The sequence below is a fragment of the Oncorhynchus kisutch genome, linkage group LG3, assembly GCF_002021735.2.
Source record: "Oncorhynchus kisutch isolate 150728-3 linkage group LG3, Okis_V2, whole genome shotgun sequence".
NCBI classification, from domain to species: domain Eukaryota; kingdom Metazoa; phylum Chordata; class Actinopteri; order Salmoniformes; family Salmonidae; genus Oncorhynchus; species Oncorhynchus kisutch.
In genome coordinates this window covers 51247793-51261889 of record NC_034176.2, presented here as the reverse complement: position 1 = coordinate 51261889, position 14097 = coordinate 51247793, and the positions used below count along the sequence as shown (strand labels likewise).

At 44.2% G+C, this 14097-nt stretch overlaps 1 protein-coding gene across 1 annotated transcript in view; it reads right to left on the bottom strand.

The window, feature by feature from the left end:
* LOC109874202 (C-Jun-amino-terminal kinase-interacting protein 1) overlaps window positions 1-14097 on the bottom strand; it is a 136065-nt gene that overhangs the window by 101239 nt on the left and 20729 nt on the right. Inside the window, exon 2 of the mRNA XM_031807991.1 lies at window positions 12451-12512. Coding sequence (XP_031663851.1) covers window positions 12451-12512 — 62 coding nt within the window. The remainder of the gene's footprint in view (window positions 1-12450; window positions 12513-14097) is intronic.

The window sequence follows — 14097 nt, the reverse complement described above, 5'->3', positions numbered from 1 at the left end:
ATTTTCCTGTTTGCTTATGGACTTGTTGAATGCGGTCTTAGTGCCTGCATCAGTTTGTGGTGGTAAATAGACAGCTACGACAAATATAGATGAAAACGTTCTTTGTAAATAGTGTGGTCTAAAGCTTATCATGAGATACTCTACCTCAGGCGATGAAAACCTTGAGACTTCCTTAATATAAAATTTTGTGCACCAGCTGTTATTTACAAATAGACACAGACCCCTTGTCTTACCCGAGGCAAGTGTTCTATCTTGCTGATGCACGGAAAACCCGGCCAGCTGTATGTTATCCATGTTGTCGTTCAGCCACGACTCGGTGAAACATAATATGTTACCATTTTTAATGTCCCGTTGGTAGGATAGTCTTGATCAGAGCTCATCCAGTTTATTATGTAATGATTGCACGTTGGTTATTAGGACTGATGGTAGAGGCGGATTTCCCAATCGCCGTCAGATCCTTACAAGTCACCCCGACCCATGTCCCCGATATCTCCGTCTCTTCTTCATGCGAATGACAGAGATTTGGGCCTTGTCTGGTGTCTGAAGAAAATCCTTTGCAAACTATTCGTTAAGCAAAAAATCTTTGTCCTGTTCGAGGTGAGTAATCGCTGTCTGAATATCCAGAAGCTCTTTTCGGTCATAAGAGGAGGTGGCAGAAATATTTTGTACAAAATAAGTGACAAATAACGCGAAAAAACACACACAATAGCAAAATTGCTTTGGAGCCCGTAAATTGGCATCTATCTCCTCCAGTGCCATTCGCTCCCCTCTTAACTCACTCAGTCTCCTTCACTCACACTGCTCCCTGGACCACCCCGGAGCTACGCCTGTTAAAAGCCAGTGCACGGCGCCCTGAGCATTTGTACAAGTAGACTGGTCGAGTAGTTCACTCTCAAACATACGCAGATCACCTGTTAAAATATAAGAATGCCATCTCAGCTGCAAGAACATCCTATTACTCCGACATCATCAACTCTGGTAAAAACAACCCAAAAGTCCACTTATCCACATTGAACTTCCTACTTCAGCCCCCTGACAACTTCCCTGCAGAACCTTCCCTCAAGCAGTTCAGATGAACATGAACATGAACATGAACAACTTCTGTCCATCTTAAACCTTCCCTTCCTCTCCAAAATACTGGAGTGGGTTGTGGCCACTCAATCACATAACCTTCACGAACCATTCCAGTCTGGTTTCCGCTCCAAACATAACACTGAAACAGCCCTGGTCAAAATCAGTAACAACTCCCTCCATGCAGCTGACTCAGGGCGGCTATCCATCCTCATCCTCCTCGACCTGAATGCAGCCTTCCATACCATCTCCTACCCACTCCTCATGAAACGTCTAGTTGGTGTCATGGGTGTTGCACTCTCCTGGTTTTCCTCCTACCTCACTGACCATCAACAGTTTGTGCAACTGAAAAATCACAGATCAGGGTGCGTGACCTACCCCTGGGAAAGATGCAACATCAAAGTTCACTCCCATTGCAATGCAGATGACACCAAGATGACACCTCCCAACAAACCCACCACTCCCCTCCCTCCCACCTCCCTCATCAGCTGCCTTCAAGACATCCAGAGCTGGATGAGAATGAACCCCCTAAAACTTAACAGCAGAGGTCATGCTCATCCGCTCCAAATCCAACCTCTCCAAACAGTACAACCTCAGCATCACCATAGATGGTTTCCCAGTACCCCTGTCAACACAAGTTAAATGCCTCTGTGTCACCCTGGAAAGTTCCCTCTCATTTGAACCCTACATAAAAACCATCACCAGGATATAATTTTCACGAAATACTCTTTCAAACACACACGGTCACGTTGTACTGTGCAATTATGGCTATTAGCAGGTAGCTGGATAATATACTTGCCTAGAAGGAGGGTATGGGGAGAATTCTATTGTAAAATGTATTTCTAAGTTAGGTTGGCTCTATCATGTAATTGTTTTTTATTTCAGTTTAATCCACCAGAAAAAAGACAAAACAAATAATACCACAAACAGCATTATTATATATTATTAAGTTGATGGCACAGTCATATAGCTGGCACCTACATAAAGCTGAGAGACACATTCATTCATGGCTTTGGATCTAAATAAATAAGTACCAACATTCTTTCTGATAGTCTTAAATAAATACATGTTTTGGTTATCCTGACCGGGACATTATGGGCTATTAGCAGCACAATATACCTTTACCAACACCTCACTGTATTTTGATACTTTGTGACTTTGTGGATGGGGGCTCCGCAGTGGATGGGAGCTCCCGCAGTGCAAACCGATGCAGGTTCGATACCCGTGCCGGCCTCTATATGTAATTATTGGTGGAGAGTCATGTCATATTTTTCGATATACTATAGGCCTACTGTAGTCTCACTAGTGTTGAGCAATGTGATGTTAAAAGTGGTGTAGGTATTATTTATTTAAAGAGCATATTGAAGTTAGAAGCAATAGGATTTGAAGCAATGGCCTGCAACTCTTTTAGCACCGCAGCAAGTGTGCAAAAAAGTAGGCCCAAAATGAAGCCTGACCTAAATTTGAGGTGGTTTTGGGTGACAGCAGCAAAACCGTTGAGGCTAGAAACACAATTCAATCCCAGGAACGTTCCTAAGGTCTTCCCGGTCTGTGCAAGCCTACCCTTGACCATGTTGAACTAACCCTTAACAGTGAAAACAGTGAGTATTTCTTCTAACAGTAGACATTGACATCTCTCTCCATAGGAAAACATTGCCTGCTGCCATAACTTCAACCTGATGCCTATGTGGATTATGATTGTCATATCAATCGTCTTCAATAACAATCCATCAGGCCACTATAAGGATGACCTGTGTTGATTTTAAGATTCCTGGAGTAACCGGAAGTGGTTAAATTGACCCAAATTTTTTATTTTATTTCACTCTCTACAGTTTGTGAAAAACACTGCATTCAACCATCTGTTAATCAGTCAGTTCTTAATGTAAAGACTTGAAACTCAGGATTCTGTATAAGGGTGTCCCAAGGAGGATATTTGTTTACTCTCTGCTTCCTGTGACAACCTGGGTCATAGCGGCAGTGTCTATTTCCAATAAGTTTAAACAGTGATTTAACATCACCAAATGGACAGGCTGAAATCAACACCAACGAGCAACGGAGAGAAACCACTACTGCTCGGTACTGCTCGGCTCAGTTCAATGAGCATGTCAATTGGGAATTTCAGCAATATATTGGAGCATGTCCAATTCGTGATGGTAAATGCCCATTGAAATGTATTGCTAATGGACACTGTCCAATATTAATAATACGTTGCCAGTCTTAACATGTTATACTGCAGTTGGACAGTGTCCATTGCCAATATATTCCTTTTGGACAGTGTCCATTACACATTTGCTATATTGTCAGTGTGACCATGCTCTTCTGCAAGTTGACAGTGTCCAATGCCAATACATATCCATTAGGACTTCCCATTAAAAAATCAAATCAAATCAAATCAAATCAAATTTATTTGTCACATACACATGGTTAGCAGATGTTAATGCGAGTGTAGCGAAATGCTTGTGCTTCTAGTTCCGACAATGCAGTAATAACGAACAAGTAATCTAACTAACAATTCCAAAAAAAACTACTGTCTTATACACAGTGTAAGGGGATAAAGAATATGTACATAAGGATATATGAATGAGTGATGGTACAGAGCAGCATAGGCAAGATACAGTAGATGATATCGAGTACAGTATATACATATGAGATGAGTATGTAAACCAAGTGGAATAGTTAAAGTGGCTAGTGATACATGTATTACATAAGGATGCAGTCGATGATATAGAGTACAGTATCTACGTATGCATATGAGATGAATAATGTAGGGTAAGTAACATTATATAAGGTAGCATTGTTTAAAGTGGCTAGTGATATATTTACATCATTTCCCATCAATTCCCATGATTAAAGTGGCTGGAGTAGAGTCAGTGGCATTGACAGTGTGTTGGCAGTAGCCACTCAATGTTAGTGGTGGCTGTTTAACAGTCTGATGGCCTTGAGATAGAAGCTGTTTTTCAGTCTCTCGGTCCCAGCTTTGATGCACCTGTACTGACCTCGCCTTCTGGATGACAGCGGGGTGAACAGGCAGTGGCTCGGGTGGTTGATGTCCTTGATGATCTTTATGGCCTTCCTGTAGCATCGGGTGGTGTAGGTGTCCTGGAGGGCAGGTAGTTTGCCCCCGGTGATGCGTTGTGCAGACCTCACTACCCTCTGGAGAGCCTTACGGTTGAGGGCGGTGCAGTTGCCATACCAGGCGGTGATACAGCCCGCCAGGATGCTCTCGATTGTGCATCTGTAGAAGTTTGTGAGTGCTTTTGGTGACAAGCCGAATTTCTTCAGCCTCCTGAGGTTGAAGAGGCGCTGCTGCGCCTTCTTCACGATGCTGTCTGTGTGAGTGGACCAATTCAGTTTGTCTGTGATGTGTATGCCGAGGAACTTAAAACTTGCTACCCTCTCCACTACTGTTCCATCGATGTGGATGGGGGGGTGTTCCCTCTGCTGTTTCCTGAAGTCCACAATCATCTCCTTAGTTTTGTTGACGTTGAGTGTGAGGTTATTTTCCTGACACCACACTCCGAGGGCCCTCACCTCCTCCCTGTAGGCCGTCTCGTCGTTGTTGGTAATCAAGCCTACCACTGTTGTGTCGTCCGCAAACTTGATGATTGAGTTGGAGGCGTGCGTGGCCACGCAGTCGTGGGTGAACAGGGAGTACAGGAGAGGGCTCAGAACGCACCCTTGTGGGGCCCCAGTGTTGAGGATCAGCGGGGAGGAGATGTTGTTGCCTACCCTCACCACCTGGGGGCGGCCCGTCAGGAAGTCCAGTACCCAGTTGCACAGGGCGGGGTCGAGACCCAGGGTCTCGAGCTTGATGACGAGCTTGGAGGGTACTATGGTGTTGAATGCCGAGCTGTAGTCGATGAACAGCATTCTCACATAGGTATTCCTCTTGTCCAGATGGGTTAGGGCAGTGTGCAGTGTGGTTGAGATTGCATCGTCTGTGGACCTATTTGGGCGGTAAGCAAATTGGAGTGGGTCAAGGGTGTCAGGTAGGGTGGAGGTGATATGGTCCTTGACTAGTCTCTCAAAGCACTTCATGATGACGGATGTGAGTGCTACGGGGCGGTAGTCGTTTAGCTCAGTTACCTTAGCTTTCTTGGGAACAGGAACAATGGTGGCCCTCTTGAAGCATGTGGGAACAGCAGACTGGTATAGGGATTGGTTGAATATGTCCGTAAACACACCGGCCAGCTGGTCTGCGCATGCTCTGAGGGCGCGGCTGGGGATGCCGTCTGGGCCTGCAGCCTTGCGAGGGTTAACACGTTTAAATGTCTTACTCACTTCGGCTGCAGTGAAGGAGAGACCGCATGTTTTCGTTGCAGGCCGTGTCAGTGGCACTGTATTGTCCTCAAAGCGGGCAAAAAAGTTGTTTAGTCTGCCTGGGAGCAAGACATCCTGGTCCGTGACTGGGCTGGGTTTCTTCCTGTAGTCCGTGATTGACTGTAGACCCTGCCACATGCCTCTTGTGTCTGAGCCGTTGAATTGAGATTCTACTTTGTCTCTGTACTGGCGCTTAGCTTGTTTGATAGCCTTGCGGAGGGAATAGCTGCACTGTTTGTATTCAGTCATGTTACCAGACACCTTGCCCTGATTAAAAGCAGTGGTTCGCGCCTTCAGTTCCACACGAATGCTGCCATCAATCCACGGTTTCTGGTTGGGGAATGTTTTAATCGTTGCTATGGGAACGACATCTTCAACGCACGTTCTAATGAACTCGCACACCGAATCAGCGTATTCGTCAATGTTGTTGGCTGACGCAATACGAAACATCTCCCAGTCCACGTGATGGAAGCAGTCTTGGAGTGTGGAGTCAGCTTGGTCGGACCAGCGTTGGACAGACCTCAGCGTGGGAGCTTCTTGTTTTAGTTTCTGTCTGTAGGCAGGGATCAACAAAATGGAGTCGTGGTCAGCTTTTCCGAAAGGGGGGCGGGGCAGGGCCTTATATGCGTCGCGGAAGTTAGAGTAACAATGATCCAGGGTCTTTCCACCCCTGGTTGCGCAATCGATATGCTGATAAAATTTAGGGAGTCTTGTTTTCAGATTAGCCTTGTTAAAATCCCCAGCTACAATGAATGCAGCCTCCGGATAAATCGTTTCCAGTTTGCAGAGAGTTAAATAAAGTTCGTTCAGAGCCATCGATGTGTCTGCTTGGGGGAGGATATATACGGCTGTGATTATAATCGAAGAGAATTCTCTTGGTAGATAATGCGGTCTACATTTGATTGTGAGGAATTCTAAATCAGGTGAACAGAAGGATTTGAGTTCCTGTATGTTTCTTTCATCACACCATGTCACGTTGGCCATAAGGCATACGCCCCCGGCCCTCTTCTTACCAGAAAGATGTTTGTTTCTGTCCGCGCGATGCGTGGAGAAACCCGCTGGCTGCACCGCTTCGGATTGCGTCTCTCCAGTGAGCCACGTTTCCGTGAAACAGAGAACGTTACAGTCTCTGATGTCCCTCTGGAATGCTACCCTTGCTCGGATTTCATCAACCTTGTTGTCAAGAGACTGGACATTGGCAAGAAGAATGCTAGGGAGTGGTGCACGATGTGCCCGTCTCCGGAGTCTGACCAGAAGACCGCTTCGTTTCCCTCTTTTTCTGAGTCGTTTTTTTGGGTCGCTGCATGGGAACCATCCCGTGGCGCTGGTTGTAAGGCAGAACACAGGATCCGCATCGCGAAAAACATATTCTTGGTCGTACTGGTGGTGAGTTGACGCTGATCTTATATTCAGTAGTTATTCTCGGCTGTATGTGATGAAACCTAAGATGACCTGGGGTACTAGTGTAAGAAATAACACGTAAAAAAACAAAAAACTGCATAGTTTCCTAGGAACGCGAAGCGAGGCGGCCATCTCTGTCGGCGCCGGAAGTTGTGATATTGACAGGTTTAATCAACACCAACGAGAAATTCTGACTTCCTATGACTTCCTATGATCAAACATGACAAAAATACCTTCTTTGATTCAGTTGGTTGATTCAGGCCATCTCGACATTACTTTTTTATTTTTTATTTCACCTTTATTTAACCAGGTAGGCCAGTTGAGAATAAGTTCTCATTTACAACTGAGCACTGGCCAAGATAAAGCAAAGAAATGCGACAAAAACAACAACACAGAGTTTACTTATAAACAAACGCACAGTCAAATAACACAATAGAAAAATCTATGTACAGTGTGTGCAAATGTAGAAGAGTAGAGAGGTAAGGCAGTAAATAGGCCATAGAGGCAAAAAAAATCAATTTAGCATTAACACTGGAGTGATAGATGTGCAGATGATGATGTGCAAGTAGAGATACTGGGGTGCAAAAGACCAAGAGGATAAGTAACAATATGGGCATGAGGTAGTTGGGTGTGCTTTGTATAGATTGGCTGTGTACAGGTACAGTGATTGGTAAGCTGCTCTGACAGCTGATGCTTAAAGTTAGAGAGGGAGATATGAGACTCCAGCTTCAGTGATATTTGCAATTAGTTCCAGTCACTGGCAGCAGAGAACTGGAAGGAAAGGTGGCCAAAGTAATTGTTGGCTTTGGGGATGACCAGTGAAATATAAAGTGCCTTGCGCTGGAGCGCGTGATACCGGTGGGTGTTGCTATGGTGACCATGAGAGCTGAGATAAGGCGGGGCTTTAACTAGCATGTACTTATAGATGACCTGGAGCCAGTGGGTTTGGCGACGAATATGTAGTGAGGGCCAGACAACGAGAGCATACAGGTCGCAGTGGTGGGTAGTATATGGGGCTTTGGTGACAAAATGGATGGCACTGTGATAGACTACATCCAATTTGCTGACTAGAGTGTTGGAGGCTATTTTGTAAATGACATCGCCGAAGTCAAGGATCGGTAGGATAGTCAATTTTACGACGGCATGTTTGGCAGCATGAGTGAAGGAGGCTTTGTTGTGAAATAGGAAGCCGATTTTAGATTTAATTTTGGATTGAAAATGCTTAATATGAGTCTGGAAGGAGAGTTTACAGTTTAACTTCTTATGGTATAGTGGACGCTTGCGTCCCACTTGGAAAAAAAACAGGGAAAATGCAGCGCGGCAAATTCAAATAATATTCATTAAATCACACATGTAAGATACTCAATTAAAGCTACACTTGTTGTTAATCCAGCCAACATGTCAGATTTTAAAAAGCTTTTTGGCGAAAGCATTAAGAAGCTATTATCTGATGATAGCACAATGTCAATAAAGAGGGTAGAATATTTCAAACTTGCAGGCGCTACACAAAACGCTGAAATAAAATATAAAACATGCATTACCTTTGACGAGCTTCTTTTGTTGGCACTCCAATATTTCCCATAAACATCACAATTGGTCCTTTTTTTCGATTAATTCCGTCCATATATACCCAAAATATCCATTTGTAAAGAGCGTTTGATCCAGAAAAAAACAGCTTACAAAAACACAATGTCACTACAAAACATTTCAAAAGTTGCCTATAAACTTTGCCAAAATATTTCAAACTACTTTTGTAATACAACTTTAGGTATTTTAAAACGTTAATAATCTATGAAATTGTAGATGGGGCAATCTGTATTCAATACAGCAAGTAAAAAAAACATGCTCCTTTTTAAGTCTTGCGCAACTCTCAATAGTGTAACGTTGTTCCAGCATGTGCTTCTTCTTCTTTGCACAAATTAATAACCTCGACCAAATTCCAAAGACTTCTGACATCTAGTGGAAGTGGCAGGAACTGAAAAATGGTTTCTATCAAATATCCCTTGGCAAAGATATTCTATGTCAGAACCGTCCAGAGCAGTGATTCTTGTCGGACGGGAGGGTGCGGGCAGCAATCGGTTGAAGAGCAAAAGAGCACTTATTTTAACTTATCGTAAGAGTAGGGGTGTTAACCCTGGTGTCCTGGCTAAATTCCCAATCTGGCCCTCGTACCATCATGGTCACCTAATAATCCCCAGTTTACAATTGGATCATTCATCCCCCTCCTCTCCCCTGTAACTATTCCCCAGGTCGTTGCTGTAAATGAGAACGTGTTCTCAGTCAACTTACCTGGTAAAATAACGGATAAAAAATATATTTAAAAAACTTGCATTTAAAAGAAGTTGGAGGCCATGGAAGGAGTGGTGTATGGCATTAAAGCTTGTTTGGAGGTTTGTTAGCACAGTGTCCAAAGAAGGGCCAGATGTATACAGAATGGTGTTGTCTGCTTAGAGGTGGATCAGAGATTCACCAGCAGCAATTGCGACATCATTGATATATACAGCGAAAAGAGTCGTCCCAAGAATTGAACCCTGTGGCACCCCCATAGAGACTGCCAGAGGTCCGGACAACAGGCCCTCCAACACTCTAAGGTCCTAAACGATATCTTAACCGCCATCGATAAGAAACATTACTGTGCAGCCGTATTCATTGATCTGGCCAAGGCTTTCGACTCTGTCAATCACCACATCCTCATCGGCAGACTCGACAGCCTTGGTTTCTCAAATGATTGCCTCGCCTGGTTCACCAACTACTTCTCTGATAGAGTTCAGTGTGTCAAATCGGAGGGTCTGCTGTCCGGACCTCTGGCAGTCTCTATGGGGGTGCCACAGGGTTCAATTCTTGGACCGACTCTCTTCTCTGTATACATCAATGAGGTCGCTCTTGCTGCTGGTGAGTCTCTGATCCACCTCTACGCAGACGACACCATTCTGTATACTTCTGGCCCTTCTTTGGACACTGTGTTAACAACCCTCCAGGCAAGCTTCAATGCCATACAACTCTCCTTCCGTGGCCTCCAATTGCTCTTAAATACAAGTAAAACTAAATGCATGCTCTTCAACCGATCGCTACCTGCACCTACCCGCCTGTCCAACATCACTACTCTGGACGGCTCTGACTTAGAATACGTGGACAACTACAAATACTTAGGTGTCTGGTTAGACTGTAAACTCTCCTTCCAGACCCATATCAAACATCTCCAATCCAAAGTTAAATCTAAAATTGGCTTCCTATTTCGCAACAAAGCATCCTTCACACATGCTGCCAAACATACCCTTGTAAAACTGACCATCCTACCAATCCTCGACTTTGGCAGTCATTTACAAAATAGCCTCCAATACCCTACTCAACAAATTGGATGCAGTCTATCACAGTGCAATCCGTTTTGTCACCAAAGCCCCATATACTACCCACCATTGCGACCTGTACGCTCTTGTTGGCTGGCCCTCGCTTCATATTCGTCGCCAAACCCACTGGCTCCATGTCATCTACAAGACCCTGCTAGGTAAAGTCCCCCCTTATCTCAGCTCGCTGGTCACCATAGCATCTCCCACCTGTAGCACACGCTCCAGCAGGTATATCTCTCTAATCACCCCCAAAACCAATTCTTTCTTTGGCCGCGGCTTGGGAAAGTTGCGGCAGAGGGTGCTGACATGTTGACCGGGGTAGGGGTGGCCAGGTGGAAAACACGGCCAGCCGTAGAAAAATGCTTATTGAAATTATCGATTATCATAGCTTTATAAGTGGTGACAGTGTTTCCTATCCTCAGTGCAGTGGGCAGCTGGGAGGAGGTGCTTTTATTCTCCATCGACTTTACAGTGCCCCAACACTTTTTGTAGGGCAGGATATATGCCATTTGCACATGGTTCACTGACTTTTGGATTTGGAAGCTAACTTCTGATGATCATATATGGCAAATGGACATAACATCCTGATTTAGTACGTTCAATACTTATATAAGCCTTTTGGACATTTCACATGCCATTTGGACATGGTTCTGTTACTTTTGTGTTAGGAACCTGACTTCCTATGATCATATATGGCAAATGGACATAACACAATGATTTAGTACTTTCAATACTTTGTGGCATACAGCAGGTCAGCCACCAGGGGGAGACTCATCAAGGCCTGGTGACAGACAGAGTATACATCACTAGGCAATGACTCCCTCTGCTGGACATGCCAGGTCTCGACGGGCTCTCCAGCCAAGGCTATTTGGGGTTGATTGGGGTTGGTGAGTAATCAAGGGCGGATTTCTCACCAGCTGTATGAGTCCCATAAAGCTGCCAAAAGGGCAGCGCACAGGGAAGAGACTGGGGGAAGAAAGGACTCCCGTAAAGTTGGGGATGATTACAGACATAACAGGAGGGAGTTCAGTTTTTGATCCCCACAGGATACGGCAAGACCCGGAGCCCAGAAGACTGTATCCCAGAGAGGGTCTCATGGGGGAGACCTATTCTTTTCTTTTTAACCATTAAAACTACCATTCCAACTACCATAAACACCTTTGAAACTGAGCTAATCTTAATCTGTCCGTGTCTAATCTGTGTAAACGTTTTGACCCAACCCCCTGGTCTGCCACAACTTATATATGCCATTTGGACATTTCCTATGCCAGTTGGACATAGTTCTGTGACTTTTGAGGTTCAGAACCCGACTTCCTTTGATCATATATGGCAAATGGACAAAACATAGGCCTTATGACAAACTCGCATAAAATAAGACAAATCTATGTCCATGCAGTTCCTACATATGTATAACTAACAAAACATATAATTTAAAAAACGGTCCAAAACACACGTTTTACGAGGTTTTAACATTTTGAAACATTTTTAAGATTTCACACTTGAGACCTGACTTTCAGACCATTTCACATATGAAATCCTACAGTGGAGAGCGCTCGCCCCCTTTTGGATTTTTGGTTTATAACACCGAGCATCTGACATGTTCCATTTGCTATATGGTTTTGAAAAACTGCCGCCCAATTGAATGGTATTTGCGATTGTGTATATGGTTGGCCCAATGCCAATAATATGCCATTCATTTTGTCCATTTCGAATGGAATCCCCTTACCTTCCTTCCCGGTAGGGTTAGAGTTACAGTTTATGGCCTACCTCGCAGGTGTAAAGTGTCCAGGCTTTGAGTGTCCTGCCTCTCATGTAGGTCCAGTTTATCCTGCCTCCATTGTTGGTTTAGAGTTCCCATCCTTCCAGGTAGGGTTACAGTTCCCTTCCTTCCCAGGTAGGGTCAGAGTTCCACTCCTTCCCGGTAAGGTCAGAGTTCCCTTCCTTCCTTGTAGGGTCAGAGTTCCCTTCATTTCAAGTAGGGTCATGTTTTGAGTTCCCTGACTTCCATGTAAGCCAAGTATGTCATGACCCTCAAGTAGGTCTAATATATCCTGTCCTGCATGGACCGCAGACCCCCTCCTTATTGGGTGCGCAGCATCCTAGCCTGCCAGGCTTAGAGCCCCTGCGATGCTAGGCCAAAAGTTAGCTTGTTAGCCCCATCTGCAGGTCTGCAGTCTCATGCCCTGCTTAGATCTCAGCACCCTGCACAACACATTTCTTGGCTAGCTAGCAAGCAAGCCTAAATGGAGCAAAAAACAGCTAGCTGAATTTCAACGAAAAAAAAGAAACAGATAATGATACGAATTCTTACCTCCACACCAATCGGGAAAGAAGGATTTGTCCTGCCAAAGCATCAATTGCCCTGTTTAGTCCCTGAAAGAAAACAAGTCAAATCAAAATCAGATCACATGTTATTTGCCACATGCGCCGAATACAGTGAAACGCATATTTATTAGCCCTTAACCAACAATGATGTTCAAGAAATGGAGTTAGGAAAATATTTACCAAAAAACTAAAGTTAATTAAAGTATATTTAAGTAACACAACAAAACTACATAACAATAACAAGGCTATACACAGGGGGTACCGGTAGCGAGTCAATGTGTGGGGGTACAGGATAGTCGAGGTAATTTGTAAAGTGACTATGGGTAGATTATAAACAGCGAGTAGCAGCAGTGTAAAAATAAAGTGTTATTGTGAATAATCAGGATGGCCATTTGATTAATTTGGTCCTCGACTCCGGTAACGCTTGCCGTGCGGTAGCAGAGGGAACAGTCTATGACTTGGTGGACTGGAGTCCTTAATCTTTTGGGCCATCCTCTGACACCGCCTAGTGTATACAGTTGAAGTCGGAAGTCAACATACACCTTAGCCAAATACATTTGAAGTCGGAAGTTTACATACACTTAGGTTGGAGTCATTAAAACTTGTTTTTAACCCACTCCACAAATGTCTTGTTAACAAACTATAGTTTTGGAAAGTTGTTTAGGACATCTACTTTGTGCATGACACGAGACCATTTTTCCACAATTGTTTACAGACAGATTATTTCACTTATAATTCACTGTATCACAATTACAGTGGGTCAGAAGTTTACATAAACTAAGTTGACTGTGACTCTAAATAGCTTGGAAAATTCCAGAAAATTATGTCATGGCTTTAGGAGCTTCTGATAGGCTAATTGACATAATTTGAGTCAATTGGAAGTGTACCTGGGGATGTATTTCAAGGCCTATCTTCAAACTCAGTGCCTCTTTGCTTGACATCATGGGAAAATCAAAAGAAAACAGCCAAGACCTCAGAAAATAAATTCTAGACCTCCACAAGTCTGGTTCATCTTTGGGAGCAATTTCCAAACGCCTGAAGTTACCATGTTCATCTGTACAAACAATAGTACGCAAGCATAAACACCATGGGTCCACACAGGCGTCATAGCTCTCAGGAAGGAGACTCGTTCTGTCTCCTGGAGATGAACGTACTTAGGTGCGAAAAGTGCAAATCAATCCCAGAACAACAGCAATGGACCTTGGGAAGATTCTGGAGGAAACAGGTACAAAAGTGTCTATATCCACAGTAAAACAAGTCCTATATCGACATAAACTCAAAGGCCACTCAGCAAGGAAGAAGCCACTGCTCCAAAACCGCCATAAAAAAGCCAGACTACGGTTTGCAACTGCACATGGGACAAAGATTGTACTTTTTGGAGAAATGTCCTCTGGTCTGATGAAACAAAAATAGAACTGTTTGGCCATAATGACCATCGTTATGTTTGGAGGAAAAAGGTGGAGGCTTGCAAGCCGAAGAACACCATCCCAACCATGAAGCATGGGGGTGGCAGCATCATGTTGTGTGGGTGCTTTGCTGCAGGAGGGACTGGTGCACTTCACAAAATAGATGGCTTCATGAGGAAGGACAATTATGTAGATATATTGAAGCAACATCTCAAGACATCAGTCAG